General features: G+C 51.8%; 4 protein-coding genes across 4 annotated transcripts; 2 read left to right on the top strand and 2 right to left on the bottom strand.

Annotated features, from left to right (window-relative positions):
* Window positions 1-527: 527 nt before the first annotated feature.
* Window positions 528-2066, bottom strand: PtA15_13A246 (uncharacterized protein; the record flags this gene model as incomplete). The annotated part of the gene is made up of 5 exons (XM_053162425.1): window positions 528-677; window positions 987-1058; window positions 1131-1639; window positions 1699-1855; window positions 1911-2066. The coding sequence occupies 5 exons, from the start codon at window positions 2064-2066 to the stop codon at window positions 528-530; spliced, it is 1044 nt and encodes a 347-aa protein (XP_053026402.1).
* Window positions 2067-2771: 705 nt separating this feature from the next.
* On the top strand, window positions 2772-5619 carry PtA15_13A245 (uncharacterized protein; the record flags this gene model as incomplete). Its single annotated transcript, XM_053162424.1, has 3 exons — window positions 2772-3221; window positions 3289-4327; window positions 4391-5619. 3 exons carry the CDS (start codon window positions 2772-2774, stop codon window positions 5617-5619), a joined length of 2718 nt encoding a protein of 905 aa, XP_053026401.1.
* Window positions 5620-8776: 3157 nt separating this feature from the next.
* On the top strand, window positions 8777-9024 carry PtA15_13A244 (uncharacterized protein; the record flags this gene model as incomplete). Its single annotated transcript, XM_053162423.1, has 2 exons — window positions 8777-8908; window positions 8986-9024. 2 exons carry the CDS (start codon window positions 8777-8779, stop codon window positions 9022-9024), a joined length of 171 nt encoding a protein of 56 aa, XP_053026400.1.
* A 7294-nt stretch (window positions 9025-16318) lies between these two features.
* Window positions 16319-18337, bottom strand: PtA15_13A243 (uncharacterized protein; the record flags this gene model as incomplete). The annotated part of the gene is made up of 11 exons (XM_053162422.1): window positions 16319-16389; window positions 16454-16521; window positions 16620-16790; window positions 16858-16934; window positions 17002-17025; window positions 17102-17335; window positions 17417-17654; window positions 17726-17753; window positions 17822-17936; window positions 18003-18071; window positions 18155-18337. The coding sequence occupies 11 exons, from the start codon at window positions 18335-18337 to the stop codon at window positions 16319-16321; spliced, it is 1278 nt and encodes a 425-aa protein (XP_053026399.1).
* Window positions 18338-18611: the final 274 nt, after the last annotated feature.

Below are 18611 nucleotides of genomic sequence, written 5' to 3'. Positions count from 1 at the left end.
AACTTAGTGCCCAGTGCGGATGGTCCTACTATCCAAAAATGCTTGGAAAGTCCAAGCATTAGTAAAAACACAATACACAACACCAATGCCTCTGCATTTTTTGTTTCTCCTACACACACAGTTCACCAGTTGTCAAGATAGAAAGGCGCGTTCTCGGCGCATTGTATGTCCCCTATAGCCTCTCGCCATCCATGCGCAGCCAAGTGCAACCAGCCCGCTGCCGTTCTCGCCCAGCTCAAGAACCCAATTTTGCGTGCACAGGTGTCCTTAAGGGGGTAATCTACATCAAGTGTTGTACACAAAGAAGAACAGAGCCGGGGACGGTCATGTGTCCCGGGCCCAGGACCCGAGCGGCTCCGCGCGATCGATGGGCGCCACATATACACACTATGTATGATCATATAAACACAGTCAATCACAGGGGCCGGCGCGAGAGAGAGACGGCGGAACACAGGGTCGCCGACTCTGACGCAGAACGAAAACAGGGCGGAGCTGGTCGGTGGAGCGGGGGCGTCCGCGGACAAGGCTCACGTCGAGCAAGTGCACGAGGGCGCCGGCGCGCCCGGCGCGTCGTCGGCCGGTCCGGCGCGGAAGGACGCTGCCGAGGCGCGCGAGGCGTGGGAGCGGGTCGGGCGGGTGCGGGGGTGTTTCGGCGGGGGGGATGCGGAGGGCGGGGCCTGTGGTTCCCAGCAGGACGAGAGGATCAGAGCGGGCGTCTTGGCGGGCGGATGAGCAAGGGAGGGGCTTACGGAGGCGGGCGGGGCGGGGCGGCGGTCTGGGAGCGATGCAGACGACGGGGCGACGGCGGGGGGTAAACACGGGGGGGGCTCGACGTACGTCTGGGCTTGGTTCTCGATCCGGGCCAGGAAGGCGGCCAGACGGCTGGCGTCGGGCGGCGGGCCCCCGGCGGCGGGCTCGCAGGGGCAGGACGCGCGGCCGGCGAAGGGCGCAGGAGGGTCCGGCGAGCGCGCGCCGTCGGTGCTCACGGGCGAGGCGGACTGCCGGCTCCGCAGAGACACGGGGCCGGAGGGAGCGGCAGCGAAGGCGGCGATGTCGGCCTAGTTGGTGCGGACACACGAGAGGATGAGCACGGTGCATGGCCGGCCAGATGAGGGGGCTTGTTACTCAACAGTTTCTTCGGCCAGACGGGCGACGAAGGCTTCGGCGCTTGCGAGTTCGCGGGCCCATGCTCGGGCGGACCGGGGGTCTGCGGCGGCGATTGCGTGGCGATAGTGGAGCAGGGCGGCGCGGGCGAGCAGGAGGGCGCGGTCGGGACGGGCGCGGGCCTGGAGGGGCGTGCTCGCGGCGATGCCGAGCCGGGCGAGCTGGTGGAAGATGGCCGCGTCGGCGCGGGTGGGCGGGCCGCGGGGGGAGAGCCCGGCCTGGAGGACGGCCAGCGCCTTGGACAGCCGGCCGGTCGTCGCATAGAACTCCGAGAGGGCGAAGCGGTACACGCTCGAGCCGTGCGAGTGCGCCAGCGCGCGCTGCAGGCATCTCTCCGCTAGCCGCTGGTGCCGGTCGACTGGCGCGCCAGGCTTGCCTGCCGCCGACGGCCCGCTGCTGCTGCTCCGGTCACTCCCGAACAGACGGATCCGATGGCACATCGATATCAGATACCATCCCTCCGCATCGATGTGTCCTGCAAACACCCCGGATGAGTCAGCCCCACGTCCCGCTGCTTGGCAATGGACGACTGACCCGAAAGCGACTGGACCCTCTGGAAGGCCTCCTCTGCCAGGTCGATGTTCTCGGGCACACAGCTGTACAGATGGACTTTGCCGAGCTCCTTGTAGCCGCGAGGATCATTGGGATGGTTGCGGATAAACTCCATGACGACGTTCTTGGCACAAAAATACTATCACTGCGTATCAGTAAGCTGGAGTGGTGCAAGAGAGAGAGAGAGTCTTAACTGTTCGTATGGAGGGCTCCTCGGCCGTCAGCAGGATCTCGCTGGCGCGAGTCATCGGCTCGAACTCCTCCCGGTCTTTCATCACGCGCCACCGGTGCGCCTTGAGCGGGTCCAGAACCACGTCGCGCTCCTCGGTAAACAGCCGGCTGGACTGCATGTTTGTGAGCGATCTGTGTTAAGGGGGGTGTGGCGTGAAGGTCAAGGTAGAAGAGGGATGGGGGAGAATGGGCTTTCAGCTCCGATTGTGTGTGTTGCTGTGTGGAATCGGGAGGGAGTGCTGCTTATATTAGCAGGGCAGTGGGAGAATGGGAGGGTTCTCAGCGAGGGAAGCGACAGCCCCAGAGGGTGCAGGCGCAGTTTGGATAGCAGCCGAGCAGTTCCCCGAGGACAGTTCTTCTCCGCCCCGGCGAGTCCAGACAGGACTTGCCGAGGTCAGTGTCCCTCCGAGGGCCGAGGAGACTGGATCCCCCTGCAGGCTTTCAATTAAATATCTCCTCAACTGCATGTGATCACATGAGGGCCCGCATTCCTCGCCGGCAAGATATTTATACCGCCGGATGACGCCATCCGCTCGGCGTCTGTCGTGCCGATACATCGATGGCTGCGGATGGCGGACCGCGGAGTGGTGTAGCTCAGTCTCTGAATTTTCATCGAGGGGCCACTACAGCCTAGACAGACTCCCAATACCCAATGTGGCTGAGCGGTCTTGGCCAGCAACATGATGCTGCAGTACAGTTGATGTCCACCAGCCGGGCTGTGGTGCCATTGGAGGCTGTTTGGGGTGGATGTTTGAGGTTGCGGGTGTACATAGTTTGGTCCAGCGAGTCGAAGCGCGGGTGGGTGGGACCCGCACACAACCACGATGACCGCCGCCAGTCCGCTCGCCCGATTCGAGCCCCAGCCGACGACCGCCCGCCAGACCGACCTGCTCATCCACTCCCTGCTCCACTTCGGCCAGCCGCATGGACCGCCGACGACGCCGGCGACGACGGCCCCGATCGTCGAGCTCGACGAGCAGGCGATCGCCGAGGCGCTGGCCAACATAGCCCTCGCCCCGGCCACAGCGCCCGCCGACCCCAAGCTCGCCAAGCTCATCCGCTCCCGGCTCTACGAGCTCACCCCCGCCCTCTCCGTCCGCTCCTGGACGATGGCCGAGCACGTCTATCGCAAGCTGCCCTGCCCCTTCCCAACCATGGCCAGGGGCCTCTTCACCCGCGAAAACCCCGAGCGCACCCTCGGGCTCGGCAGACACGCCATCGTCGCCCGCGGATACGACAAGTTCTTCAACATCGACGAGCTCCCCTCGACCACCGTGCGTCCCCCTTTCTTGCGTGTGTGTGTGTGGTCTCTCTCGGCTGACTCCCCTGTGTGTTGTTTAGTGGGAGGCGCTCGAGAAGCGGACCCAGGCGCCGTACCATCTGACGCTCAAGACGAACGGATGCATCATCTTCCTCGCCGCACTCAGCTCCAGCGAGCTCCTGGTGACCTCCAAACACGCCACGGCCGGCGCACCCGCAGGATCGTCCGACGAGCAGGGCCCGCCGAGCCACTCGGCCGTCGGCGAGCGCTGGGTCGAGCGCCACCTCGCCCGCGTCGGCCTCACCCGCGCCGCCCTGGCCCACGAGCTCTGGGCGGCCAACGCGACCGCGGTGGCCGAGCTGACGGACGACGACTTCGAGGAACACGTCATTGCCACCCCCGCCGACCAGGTCGGCCTCAACCTGCACGGCATCAACCTCAACACCCCCGAGCTGCTCACCTACCCGCCCGCGCTCGTCGCCCAGTGCGCCGCCCGATGGGGCATGCATCCCACCCCCTTCGCCGCCCTCGACTCCCTCGACGCCGTCAAGGATCGCTGTCGGGCTATCCAGGCCGACGGCTGGCCCGGACGCTCCGGCCATGTCGAGGGCGTCGTCGTCCGAGCATCGCCCCGCGACCAGCCCTCCCATCCTACTCTCCCCACCCGCTCGGTCTTCTGGAAAGTCAAGTTCGAGGAGCCCTATCTCACCTACCGCGAGTGGCGCGAACTGACGCGCAAGATCCTGCACGAAAAGGCGCAGAACGCCCAGGCCTTTGCAGACGCAAGGACGACGGGCGAGAAGAGTCTGGACCTGGCCGCCTCGGCCGAGCTGGCCAAGGCGCTCAAGGTGAACGTGCGCAAGATCCACAAGCCCGAGACCCGGCTGTACGTGCACTGGGCCCTCCAGGAGCTCCTCCACCGGCCCCAGACCTTCGAGCTCTGGCACCTCAACCGCGGCATCGTCGCCGCGAGGGACGCCTTCTTCCGCTGGCGTGCCTCCCCCGAAGCACGCACTCTCGCCCTGGCCGCCGACAACCTCCCCCCGGACTCTTCTGCCGTGGACGACGACCAGCCGTTCGACAAGACGCTGTTGGCCCCCATCGGCATTCCTGGATGTGGTGCGTCCCTCGTCATTTTTGTGAGAGGAAAGAAGACACGTTAATGGGCTGATGAGGTGGCAGGCAAGACGACGCTGGCCGTTGCGTTGAAGACGCTGGTGGAGTGCGGACACACGCAGAGCGACGACATCACGACGAAGAAGACGGGGCCGGCGTTTATCGAGAACGTGAAGGCGATGCTGCTAGCGAAGGAGGGCCCGAGCGTGGTGATAGCGGACAAGAACAACCATCTGCGGACGCACCGAGCGGCGCTTGCGGAGCTCGTGGAGAAGCTGGCGGAGGGGGTGACGGTGAAGAAGGGCAGGGGGAAGGGCGCGGCGACGGAGCGGGTGCGGGTGCGGGTGCGACTGGTGGCGCTGACGTGGGACCTCGAGAGCCATCCGGCAGACGAGCTGCACCGGGTCGCCGGGCAGCGGATCGTCGTGCGGGGCGCCAACCACCAGTCCTTGCGGCCCGAGCTGACCGCCGGGGGGCTGGAGGCGCACGACGCGATCCTGTGGCGCTTCCTCAAGACCCTCGAGCCCTTCGACCCGGCCCTGCATCCCGAGGACCGCGCCTTCCGGCACGCCGTCCCGCTCCTCTTCGCCGCGCCCCTCGACGCCAACCTGCGCACCCTGTGCACCCACTTGCACGCCCTCTGTCCCGCCCTCGTTTCCCCCCAACTCGCCGCGGACCCCCGCAGGATCGCCCAGGCCTTGGAGACCGCCAAGGCGTACAGACCCGCGGTCAAGAAGGAGATGAAGGTGGAGCCGGGCTTGCTCGCGCCGCGCTACTTCGGCGTCCAGATCGCCGCCGACCTCGGCCGCGTCGTCGCCGACATGCTCGGCCCGGCGGCCGACGACGAGCCGCCGGCGGCTGCCGCGGGCCGGCGGATGTATCGGCAGTTAGTCGAGACCGGCCGGCTCACGGGCCGGCCCCATCTGACGCTCGTCCACCAGAACCAGACCCGCGAGTGTCCGCAGATGCTCCGGCAGTGGGAAGAGTACCAGAGCCGGGTCCTGGCCCGGGCCACCCGAGTCGCGCTCGTCCTCGGCCCCACCCTGCTCTGGAACGCCCGCGTCATGGTCGTCGAGGCCGCCCTCTCGCCCCCGCCCGCCCCCGCCTCACCGCCGACGACGGACAGGTTCCATGTGACTGTCGGGACGGCCGACGAGGCCATCAGACCCGTCGAGGGCTTCGACCTTCTCCACCGCTTCTTCCGCGGCTCTCCCGCTTCTTCTGCCGCCGACCAGGTTTTTTCCCTCCACGTCAAGACCGTGGCTGTGGAGGGCACGCTGAAGGGGTTCACGTAATCTCACAGACATCCTTGCCCTTCTCTCTCTTGCTCTTCTTGCTCCCCCCCCCCCCCCCCCCCCCCCCCTCAATTTCTTCTTCTTGCATCGCATGTCGCTTGTACGCCTCTCCACCGATCGTCTTCTCGCATCGGCGCGTTGGGTGCTGGATGTCTGCAATGAAGGACGGGTTTTCTTTGGAGCCGGCTTCCGCGCGCCCCTCGCCCGACAACAGCCTGCCGCAGAGTCCCCGTCGTCCGGCGCAGAACCACGCAGACGTCTCCTTTTCGTTGTGTATCTGAGCCATGACGTGGGAGCGTTGTGCGCGGGAGTCATGCGGTGTCCGGAATCTGCACTGCTCCCCTGCCCGAAGCCGAGTTTCTGCGCCTGTGGTTGCATCACAGTTGTCGTGTCCCTGTGGAGGCCTTGCCACAGCGCATGTGACTGGCCATCGCAGGCTGTGGGGCTCTTGCTGTGGATGTGCATAGGGAGCCTAACTTTCCCTCTGTAGGACGCCGTCTTGCAGGGACGCTCCGAAGGAGGGACTAAGTGCATAAGGCCCCGATTATAAACACTATTTTGAGAGAACTTTGAAATGGTTTTGAAACCAAAATGATCTTCTGTTTGTTTTCTTTTCATTTCAAAAATACTCCGAAACTCTTCAAACACACCTGTGTATGGAGGCCCTGACACCCCGCTCATTTAACTACACCACGGATGAAGATTTCAAGTTTCCATCCAGAAAATTTACTGGATGGCACGAAAACCTGAAAATCAATCGGATTCATTGTCATAGGACCAAAAACCGATCGGAATGCTTCCGGTATGGTCAAAGGACCGGAACCATTCCGATCGCAATTCGGGTTAAACCCAAACCCAAAAAAAAACTTCCAAATTGGAACAAACTCGAAATTGATTCGACTTCATTCCAGGAAACAGACCATTCTGGTTTTTTTCCTGGATTTTCCCCGGAATATTTTCGAATGTGGCTGACCACGCCTCACAGAAGGAGGATGATATACATAAAACAATGGTCACATCTCACAGCGCATCTAGCGCATGCACTACAGGCAAATAGGTGTCGTTGCGGCCCGCAGCGTCACCTGACGTTGCATTTGGGGTCGCGGCCGCAGTGACTGCGCCTATCTGCGCAGTCACGCGGGCTTGCAACCACAGGGTGACGCTGCATCCCGCAGCGACAGCTACATGCCTGTAGTGGCAGTTGGTAAGGAGCTTCAATGGGATTGATCAGCGAGATGTTGCATGTTCAATCCCTTCTTTTGTCTACCTAACTTGCCCAAATCTTATTTTGAGCCTTCCAAAGCCTGGGACAGCCGTAACCATTCCAAATTGCAAGTAAAATCAATTCAGACGAGCGTTGGGAATCCGAAATTCTCACGGATTGCCTTCCAGTAGGGTTCCTGGAATTTTCCAGTGAAAACACCGACCAACTGGCGACGGTTTCCCCTTGCAGGCAGTCGGGCCAAACTCATTTCGGGTGCTGATCAAAATCATTCCGAAAATCTTCACCTGTGGTGTAAGGCTCCATTTATAAACAAATATTTGAGTTTTATTTTGAAAGTATTTGAAAACAATTTTGAAACAAAATCAAAATGAAAGATTTTTGATTTCAAAAATCTCTTGGGCAAGCTTCAAACAACAGGGTGCACATATAAACATTTGTGCATCCCTGACCAAGTAGCCTGCCAGAGTGGGTAGGCAGGGGCAAGATATCTGTGACACGGGCCAGGACAGCTGGAATACAGCTCCAGGACCAGAGCTTAAACCGGATGCTCCGCTGGCCCAGGAGGTTCCCTTGTGTGAGTACAATGTTCCTTGCTTGCCAAAGACCTCGGCAAGCAGGTCAAACTATGTACCGGCACCAGTTTGGACCGGTAGGTCCAACAAGTCCTCAGAGCAGCCTGTCCGAGCAGTTCTTGGACATGGCCATCACCAATTGGCCCATCTGCTCGGACAGGCAAGTCTGACCTCTTGTTGGACTGCCATATCCCAGAACTAGGTTGGCTAGAGGAGTTAGTTGTCGGACAAGCCGGTCCAAGAATTGGTGGTATGTATACATGTACCCATTTGCAACCTCTGCCGACCCAGTACAGAAATTTGAATGGGGAGTAGTGGCCTGGCAACCATACAGGCGTACTGCCATTTCAAAAGTTCAATTCCTCAAATGTTGGATTTCTGAAATCTCAAACACCCTTCCTATGGAGGTGCTGGACCAACAAAAACGGCCAAATTTGTGTTTTTTTTGTGAAATGCCGGTGAATACACGACAAAATGGACAAATGAACCGACAAAGTGGCCATTGTTATGCTTTCAGAGCAACAATCCGGCCACTTTGGTGTTGGTCTGACGGCGCCTCTGGCGCGACAAAACAGCCACCATGGCTCTGAGCCGACATTCCTAGCCAAACATGGTGCCTGAGCCGACACTCCTAGACAAAAATGGCTCTGAACCAGAAATTCTGGTCAATCATGTTTCATGTTTCTAATCTAGCCATCCTTCCTTGCTTCCGCTTCAAGCATCCACCAAACATGTGGGATCAGTATCAGTCTGTATCAGTGTATGTATACAATGGTAGCAGTACTCAAACACGTGTCAGTGTCAGGATTTGTTATAAATCCTGTAATATGTAGTACAAGTACCTCACCAGGCAGGAGAGCAGCCTGATTCCTATATATACCTTTTCTGTTTTAACCCGCTCCAGCCCCCCCATCATTCTTGGCAACTTCTTTATCACTCAACAGGAGGTCGGTTAGGTGCCCTGAAGAGTTGGTCAAGCTGTTTACATGCTGCATTTTGTGCTCTCCCTATCATACTCCTCTCTGACTTGATTGGGGGTTGGTTAAGTGCCCAGGAGAGTCAGAACAGCATTTCAGAGCATATAAGCTGAGGAATTGACACCACCTCTTCCTTTCATTCCAGAAAAAAAATTATTATCAACTGGATAAGAAGAAAAATGGTTGTCAAGTGATTTGCCAACTCACACCAGACTCTCTTCGGAGGGCCTGGTGCAGCCTGGCTGACGCAAAGTACCCCTTGCAAAGGGAGCCTCCGCAAATCACTCTAGCTTAACTGAGTCGACGGGCCCCGTCCCGCAGGGACCCAAGTCCACTTGACAAGCCTTTAACCTCTGCAGGGGGGAGGGTTGAGTCGGGCCAAGATGAACCTGGGGATGAAGGGTCTTGAACAGCTGGCCAAGGTGTACATCAGCTGCAACTGGATCCTGGCCAGCTTCCAGGGCTGGCAGGGGAACAATGACCTGTTGAGAGCCCCCACACATCTCCATGACTCTGTAGGTCACATTTCTATGTCAAGATCTATAACAGACTGGGGAATAAGGAATTGTTGAACAGTGTGGAGGCCAAGCAGCTCCTGATGTCTGTCGAGGCCAGTGCAGGCTTTGATTAGACCCTGTTCACTCCTCTGGTTGGCCGGTTTGAGGATCTCGCTAAACGGGCCTACAGACAATGAGATCTTGAGGAATATCCGGGGACTAGAGATGTCAGCAGGTACTTGTTTGCGGGTACCCGGCACCTGTTTGCGGGTACCTGTTTTCAAAGACACAAAGACAGGTACCCGCAAACAGGTGCCGGGTGCGGGTGCGGGTGTCAACTTTTGAGGTGAAAATTTGGCAAGTACTTGGACCAAGTACTTGCCAGCACCCGCCCAATTTTGCCGGTCAAGATATGTATACATATATCTGGACACATGCTTATAGATACAAGCATATTGCTGTGTACCTGACTCAACCCTGTCGCCGGAGAATAGAGATCCGTACTGTCAGTCCCCTCTTCACCGAATCACCATACCACTCAGCCTCCACCATGGGAAGAAGCAGGAAGCGCCACAAGTCAACCGGATGAACATCTTCTTCTATCTCAATCCCGGCCAGAAATCAAGAACCTTCTGAACCATCTGGAAAAAAACGAAGCCGCACAATAGTTGACGTACCCGACAATTCTGATGGAAATGAGAATGTCAATGACTCCGAAACTCCAGCAAGCACTCAGAACGGAAAGGTTAGAGGGCTTTCTGATGAGCAAGAGCTCAGTAAGTCAAGTCAACTTTTACTCAAGATTAACCTAAAAATTAACTTTAGTCTTTATGACTTTGTGACCTTCCAGAAAAAGCACAGAGACTTCACGGAAATCGTCTCAGCTCATGCTATGCTGCTTTTGAAACCCCGCAACTCTCCGATTTACTCGACAAAAACGGTCGGAGGATGATTGCTTACCCTTGTAAAACGTAAGTCAATTTCATCGCCGTTATTGTATTTTTGTCCTACCTGTATCTAATGATGATTGATCATCATCTCTTTGAATTTTTTCAGTTGTGGCAGCAAAATACATCGGCCGATTTACAACACTTCCCCATCAAATTTATCTAAACATGTAGCGAGCTGCTCCAAGAAAGAACGGGAGGCAAGTCATAACCAAAAACTGGCTTCCATGGGGATATCTGGGACAGGTGATATTGATCCGTGAGAAGTGAGCCAATTTTTTCCCTTTCCCTTCCCGAGAATTTCAGCAAGTTGTCACTGAGTCTGAATTGATTTCCAGGTACCCCAGCTGTGTGCCGTTTGGTGTGCTGAAGCTGCCCGACCTTTTTCAGCTCTTGGAGACGAAGCTCATCGACGCTTATTGCACCCGGTGGTCCACAAGAATCTACCGGCACGCAGAACTGTTTCGGAGGACATAGCTCGATTATATACCGCCGTGCAGGAGACAATAATAGAATCACTTCGGGTAAGTTTCCTTAATGGTCTATGTACTTGAATCCTCTCCTCATTAAATACCCACTCTTTTCTTAATCTAGAACCATCACGGTGCAATGTACTTGGGGCTAGATGTGTGGCAGTCCCCGAATGGTTTCAATATACTAGGTACAGTGATATATCGTCTAGTTGAAGAAGACGCTGGTGGATATCACTTGGAGGCAATGCCTCTCGACTTTGTCAAGCTGCAACAAAGCCACACGGGTTTCTATCTGGCTGAAATAGTACAGCTTATTGTTGAGAAATTTGATGTGAAGGATAAGGTCAGATTTTTGATTGATCTCGTTTTTATTCAATTTTGTTTTGCCAATCAATCAGTTATTTTTACAATTAATAGATTTTTGGGATCGTGACCGACAACGCTTCGAACAACCAGACTGTGATTGAAGCGATCAAATCTTTCAAATGGCCCAGGATCAAAGGTGAAGGTCAATGGATCCGCTGCTTTGCTCACATCCTGAACTTGATTGCTCAGGTGATCTTGCGACCATTTGGAAGCCACAAAAGCAATCGTACCGCGGCAAGCTCACTCGATGATGAGGACCAAGAATCTGACGATAATGAGGAATATGAAGATCCAGAAGAACAAATAAAACTGTAAGTTTTAATCTGATTATAAGCTCTCTGCGACATTGGTACTGTGACTTATTTTTACACATTTACACTTAGGTTTACTACTGATGAATCAGATCATGACTATGATGACAACCGCGACGAAGGCGAGGACAACCATATCTTGGCCGCTGAGCTCACCGGTGAAGATGAGATTGAACTGGAGGACATCAATGTGATTGAGTTGAGCGACGAGGAGGAGGATGATCAATACACTTCCAAATCGTGCAAGGAGACCTTAGCCAAGGTAAGCAACCATCTCCAACTCATTAATAATTTGATCAATCAATTACTGAAGATAATAAATGAAGTTCCAAGCCATTTCCAGGAAGTTGAATAAGTCTCCAAATTCAAAAACTCTCTTCAAAGAGATCTGTCAGGATTGTGAGTGTTCAACACCACATAATGTTGGGCATGACATTCGGACCCGGTGGAATGCAACTCTGGAACAATTGAAAGATATACTGCGATGCTCAGCAGCAATGTGAGTCGATTTTTTTTTCCTACTTGCAACCTCAACTGTCAGTGCTGATTGATACTATTCAAATTCAAGCCTTGAGTGGCAGAAAGACAAACGCCATGGTCCAGCGCGACAATATCACATCCACCGGGAGGATCTCGACTTAGCGCGTGACCTCGTTGAGGTTCTTCAACCTTTTTATGACATTACTCTCCAGGTCTCAATGCGTGGAGCTGCTCGAATTGCCGACATTGTTGTCTTCATCGACCAGATTACTAGCCATCTTTCTTCTGCCATCTCAGATAAGCGCGACGATTACCCCCCGGCATTGAGAAATGCCTGCCGTGCTGGACTTCAGCTCACAAATAAATACTATACTCTGACCGACTGCTCTCCATTATACCGGGTTTCTATGGGTATGGTTTTGATAATTACTGCGGATCTCTTATTTTACTGATGGTGTTTCTACAGTTCTGCATCCATCGTTCAAAGATGACTACTTCAAGCTCGCTAAGTGGCAACCAGAATGGATCAAAGAATTGATCAGGCTCACTCGTGATATGTGGGAAACCTATTACAAACCTGTATCTCACCAGCCATTGTCTTCACAAACACCAATCTCTTGTCCCAAGGTGAGTACATGGGATAAGTATATCATAATCCATCGATTCCAATTTGATCTAAACTGAATACCTCACTGTAATACAGCCCCAAAAAGGAGTTCTTGCAGGTTTGATTGGTGCCTCCGAAGCTCGAGGAGGTAACGCATCAAGCGATCCGATTCACATGTGGCTCGCTGGAGGGTTAACTTTGACGGCCGATGGTCAGCCGGTGAATCCCCTCAAATGGTGGATGCGACAAAGGCGTGCAGGAAATCATCACGGGGGTCTGCTGCAGATGGCCCTTGATGTCTTAAGCTGTCCTGGTAAGGTTTCCCTGTCCTGGATGTCTGGTTTGCTTCGCCAACAGCCTTACATCTACCGCAGCAACGACCATCAATGTTGAACAATCGTTCAGCTTTGGGAGGGATTATGTTTCCCTCCAAAGGCGTCGGCTCAGTCCTTTGTCAGTCACGAAAGGTATGGCCGTGGCTTTTTACTCGAAGAATGGTATAATTAAACCAGGAGTGTTACATAAATGGAAGGCAAATAAGGTGAACGAGGCAAAGCAGCAAAAAGCAAAAGAGTCTATTAGGAAAAGTCAAGGCAAATCGGCAAGAAAATGAAGGGTTAGGATTTATATATATATATGATATTTCTTATTAGCAATGCAAGAGTCTTCAAAAAGCGTCAGCATCCGCGGGTACTTGCAACAAGTACCCGGGTACTTGCCCCTGCCCCCCTGCACAGGTGCGGGTATTGAGATTCTGGGATTTTTGAGCCGGGTACCCGCACCTGTTTTGGGTACCCGGGTATCAGCCGCCATCTCTACCGGGGACAGAGGGCGGGGGAAGTGGAGCAGAATAGGTGTTGGATCTCTCCCGGGAAATCCTGCCGCTGATTGGGCTGTGGAAGGGGCAGATGAGCTACATAACTGTTGGCGACATGTCCAGATCCAGCTCCACCTGCTCTACAGCTGGCTTAAATTCTCCCCGCCGAATACCTCGCCATCCACCTGCCAGCCCCAGTGCAATGCTGTTCCCTCCCCACAGTTGCCGTCACCGCGGCAAACAGGCTGCTGCCACCCTCAACTGTTCCAATGACCTCTCTGCGTTCCCCGTTCTCTCAACTGTCCTGCCCATCGCCCCCCAACCATGTCTTTCTTGGCCCTGAGGCCGCCTCAGCCTCCCCAAAGACACTTCCCCCCCCTCTTGCAGCTGGGAGCATAGATTGACCATGGCTCAGAGACATGTATGATATATTGGTATCTAGGCTCAGTGAGCAAAGTCGTCCTCTTGAGATGGAAATCAAAATTGAGACTCAATCATCACACTGGAATGGGAGTTACTGAGGAGGAGTGCATATCTATGGTCTCCATGCTGTCCTCAATCAGGGAAAAAGACAGGCCTAGACTTTGTATCTGCAGCGGCAAAGCCGCCTTGGCCTCTAGTTCAACATCAAGCCAAGTGTGAGCCTGAGTCTCTATAGTGACAGCAGGACACAAGAAAGAAAGGGGGAATATTTGGATTTCTTTGGATAAAGAAAATACAAATATAAAAGAGAGAGAGAAAGAGAGAGAGAAACTGAGCAGGATCAAGATAAACAGATATTCAAGGTTATTCTGGTGGGAATGCACGTCCGCTGGCAATGCTAACTCTTCCGAAGAGTGCTGCCAAGCTGTGCTAGAGAGTGCTACAGCCTCCTCTCACCAAAGAAACGTGGAGGGATCCTGGATTAGATAAGTTTAATCCAGCCACAATTTTTTAGCTTCCTTCTGGATAGTCAAGGTTCTTTAAAGGGAAACCTATCTGGTTTGTTTCTTACAAAAACCACAGAAAAAGAATGCAGTTAAGGAGGGACAGCCCTGTGATCAAGAATGAGGCAAAGGCCAACAGAAAAGAGCAGATCAAGCAAGACCCAGAGTTGTACCACTGAGATAAACAAGGTTCAGTGAAAGAGGTTACTTACTGTCAATATACTAGGCGCCTGTGACGGTAGGTATACTTGGAGTGTTGTAAACTCTCTGGTGGTGATCCTAGGGTTATCTGGGGTGTGGTTCTGGTGTGCTGAAGTCTGTGTATCCGCCTCAGGCAAGGGGGATCCAGACTACGAAAATTTTCACAGTTTGCTTATGTAATTCACATATGTACATGTGGTTTGGCGCGCCTGGTAGCGCTGACACGTCACAACTGCGCATGCGCGCCACAACTCAATAACTCAGGGAAGGAGTGTAGTTACAAAGAATTGGTAAGTTGTAACTAGGGTTAAAATTGCATGAGGAAACAGAATATGAAGCTAAAACAAGGTTATCTCATAAGATGAAAAAGATATGAAGTAATTCATATGTAAAAAGTATAGAAAGGCAGACTTTAGGTCAGCTGAGTTGACTCTAAGGCTGACACCAAGCCAAAAAATATTTTAGGAATTTATCTCTGTGTAAATAGATCCCACAGGCTGATTTACTCATATGATTCCCTCCTGCAGATTGCAGGGAATCCAATTGGCCAAGCAGGTCATCTCAATATTGACCCAAGGACAAATTGAGATCCAATCTTTGTTTTTTTGATGCCGGATGATAAGTTTCCTCATATTCATCAATGGGTAATGACCAGTTACTGCTTGTATCTATGTGCTCTGTGAAAGGATCATCTACTGGATATGGCTTATTATTGTGAGGAATATGGGGACTGCTGCAATGACCAAATTGACAAATGCAGTTTGATTTTCTTGGTTGGTGTTTTTGTTCTGCAACATGGGCAGTTTGACAAAAAGATGATAATAAATCTCTGCATTGAACACTCTTTCTAACAAGTGAATTTTCTATAATATTGAAAATTGTCAGTAAGATTGGAGATAATAGACACAGAAATCTGCAGAACATGTTATCATGATTCTTCATACCCATCAGATGATCCCTAAATATGCCTGTTGTGAACTAATCTTGCTGCTTTGGACTTTTGGTTTGCTTCTCAATAAATCCTTTTGTGAATCCGTCTGGTTCTACAAGACCTACTAATGGAGTTTCAAATTCTTCTTCTGTTTTTTTGTCCAAGTTCGAGACAGAAGGTTCAAGCAAACCAAGACATGGCATTTCCATTGCTGAGAGGAGGTATATGAATGAATCAACACTCCAAGTGGAGCAAATTGCCAGAAATTTTTCATTTTGTTTGGGCCAACCTCTCAACCAGCACTTGTGGAGAAAGCTGTAAAGATGGCTGTTAATCTCAAGCTTTAATGGCCTTTGGAAAAAAAAAAAAAAAAAAAAAAAAAAACTTATGAATACATCAACAGTTTTTGACTGTTTCATGACTTTGTCATTAGTAAAATTCTATATACAGATACAATATGTGTCAGAAAAGGAGTCACTTCCATGTTCCCAAATAGTCAAATTTCATGAATCCTGTAATTTTACACCTGACAGCAATGATTCAATGAAGTTCTTACTTGCTGTCAAAGGCAACCTGTACACTATACATGTACAACATAGTTCTGTCATTTTAGAAGCTAAATATGCACAATGAAAGGGGCACTGGAATCTTTTATTTCCATCCATGAGGCCAAACTCCGATGTTCAAGAAATCAAATATTATGGGGTTCACTGTATCAATCTACAACGTCTTGACAGCAAGTGCCAAACTTCCAGCTGCAAGGTATTTTTCATATCTGTAAAGGGGTTGATCAACACTTGAGTTTCAAAACATAAGGGAGGAAGCTGTGTGTATTTTGCCTAGCTCAATCAGGACTGGGCATACACTAAAAACAGTTAAGCTTCTGCCAGGCCCAGAGGTATCAGTGTGATTGATGATAACACCATTTGGGCAATTTTCTCAATTATGACTGTTTAATATGCCTCATGTGCTTCAAGCTAAATTGGATTCTTTACACTTCATTAGTTGGGATGAACTAAAGTTACTCATGGATTTTGGAGTTACTGTGTATTGAACTGCCAGAAATGTGCAGCTGAAAAGAAAAATAAAAAAACCCAAACGGGCATCCAGTGCGGTTTGCTATATTTTTTGGGGCTTTTATATTGAATGCCCATGGTTTTGCGACTATATCATTGATGCGAGTCATTTCTATTTTATCATAGTGAAATTGATCAAGACTAGATTAAGAGATACAAAGTGAATGAATGATCAAGTGCCCTTCAACTGTCCACCCCTTTCGACTGAATTGACCTATGTATGCAAATAGTTAGAAAAACAACGCTGAATGAGGGGATAACGGGCCCTTTTCAGCCGTATGTAGTTTGACTTGTCAAATGGGCAGGCCCATCTGACGGCAGGCAGCTACGACTCCGTGTTTCTTCAGGGTCTTGTGTACGTCGTCTGAATTAAAGAAACGTTTTAGCCAGCGCGATCTGATGCAATCTTGGAATGAGGATCGACTCACTTCTATTCCTAAGGTCACATACCGGAAGGTTAACAACACAGTCAGCAGATGGGTCTCTGGGTATAGTCCTAGAAGTTTGGTAAGCATCAAAAAAAAAGGCAGAATATTTCAATACACAGTCCTCTTGGTGGCCAGAAGATGCAGCTCCAGTCTTCTTCTCACTTACGTGTTAACCCAGGGGAAGTGCTCGAAACCACCATACTTCTGCTGGCATGATAGCGACGCGTTTGTCAAGAATTGGGTCGAAAAGCCGAGTCGATTATCGATCACAAAGGCGTTGGGGAAGCTGGTGTCCTCTTTGCCCTTATCTTCGCTCACCCGAACAATGTTAAACATTCTGAATTCCAATCATATCTTTAGTCGTTGTACATCTAAGTTGTTGTAGTATGAAATTTACTACTCACGTCCCGGTATTATCACAGTAAGAAAGTTTGTCTTCTCCACTAAGTGCGCCATTTGGCCCTTGATGATTGCACACATCCTGAACAGCGACATGGTTTTAGTATTTGCTGGGTTTAGATCGACGTGAAATGAAAGAATGCACTTACACTACCGACCGTAACAAAGGCGTCCTAATATCAAACGGTCGTTAGATGATGAAGTTGTCAATGGGAAATGAAGAGGATTGAAAATCGCACGGGCGCGTACCATTGCTCGAAGGATCCTGGTCAAGAAAAGTGCTGTTGTGACATTCTTCAGAGCAGTTTCAACGGCGGGCAAGAAGATTTGCTCGAGAGGTGCAATGTAAGTTCCGTTCTTGAGGATGTCTGCCATGCCTCCCGGTGAGCTGATAGGTGAGTTGATAATTTTATGGGATTCCTCTGTAATTCCATCGATCATTTTTTGTTCGTACATAGCCAAGCCGTCGACGAGATGAGCCCACTACGTGCATGTGAACTTGGGTAAGTCTCTGAGGTCTCACTAAAATTGACCGGGTTGTGTGTCAGCTTTGAGCAAACTCACCTCTGTAAATGCATCACGTTTCGCCTCCTTGGGAACAGGTAGCAAGCCAGCAGCTGCATAAGACGCAGCGGTGATGATGTTGTTCAAGATGTTGAAAAATAAATTCCAGCCAAGTTGTGCATTGTTGAAAAGGACCAAGATGTCCAATATCAATGTATTGCAGACCATGTTGAATGCCCCGTTGACTCCGAAATTGAGCTTCATCATCTGAATCATTCGTGGATCCGTCGCCGGAAATCTAGAGAGAAAATCAAGACTCAGCAAATCTCAAAAATCTCGCTCAAATAACTTGAGAATTAAATAACTCACAAGGCGGAAAGAATTATAGATATGGTGGCTTAACAATGTCACGCATATGTCAGTCTTGATGAAGATTAAAAGATGTCTGAGAGATAATCTCTTTACCTTGGACAAAATTGACACCATAGGACAAAGCGCGGATGATTGTGTTGGTTTGTATATTCCATTGCTGGACCGCAAGAAGCACGTACCAGTCCGGAGCGGGGACGGGATAGCACAGCTACAGCGAGGAGCGTGTCTCAGCTGATTGGGAATGCGTGACTAGGAAAGGTTTTTAGATTCCTACTTGGTTTGCGTTGCATTTGTTTCCGACACCGCAGTCGAAATTCGGTGTTCCTTTCGAGGCGGCGTATTGCTAGAGAGACGAGTATTGAGGAAAGAGGGAACGTTCAACCAAGACACAATAAAATGAGAGAGGAGCTCAAGTCTTCAGCTTACTGAAACCGTAAGGTGATCCCCGCCAGGATATTTGCGCAGATATTCGTCCAAGTTCAAAGTTTTCCACGTTTCCCTTGTCAATGGAAGTGCTTTGCAGGTACCGTTGACGGGCGCGGATGGATCTCGTGGTGGTCCTGTAGCCTGGGGGTTGGATGACTGTGTAGATGGAGAGAATCCGAACATGCCCGCCAGTCCTCTCTTCTCATGTTGAAGAGACTGTGCATAGAGACTTGCAGAAAATACTGACAAGCAGGTGCACAACAACAAGCACTTCCTCATTGGAGGCTTGATATATATTTCTAAATAAATGAATGAATGGTTGATTTCACTGGTCGGTTGAAGTGGGGGAAGGAGATGTTTCGGTCTGGGTGTGAAGGAGTAAGGGGATGGCTTAGCTTACTTAAATCACCCTCTTCTATTGTGCACATGCCCTATAAAAACACGGCCGACAGCGAAT

Source organism: Puccinia triticina, chromosome 13A (genome assembly GCF_026914185.1).
Source record: "Puccinia triticina chromosome 13A, complete sequence".
Taxonomy (NCBI): Eukaryota; Fungi; Basidiomycota; class Pucciniomycetes; order Pucciniales; family Pucciniaceae; genus Puccinia; species Puccinia triticina.
This window is presented reverse-complemented; position numbering and strand designations above follow the sequence as displayed.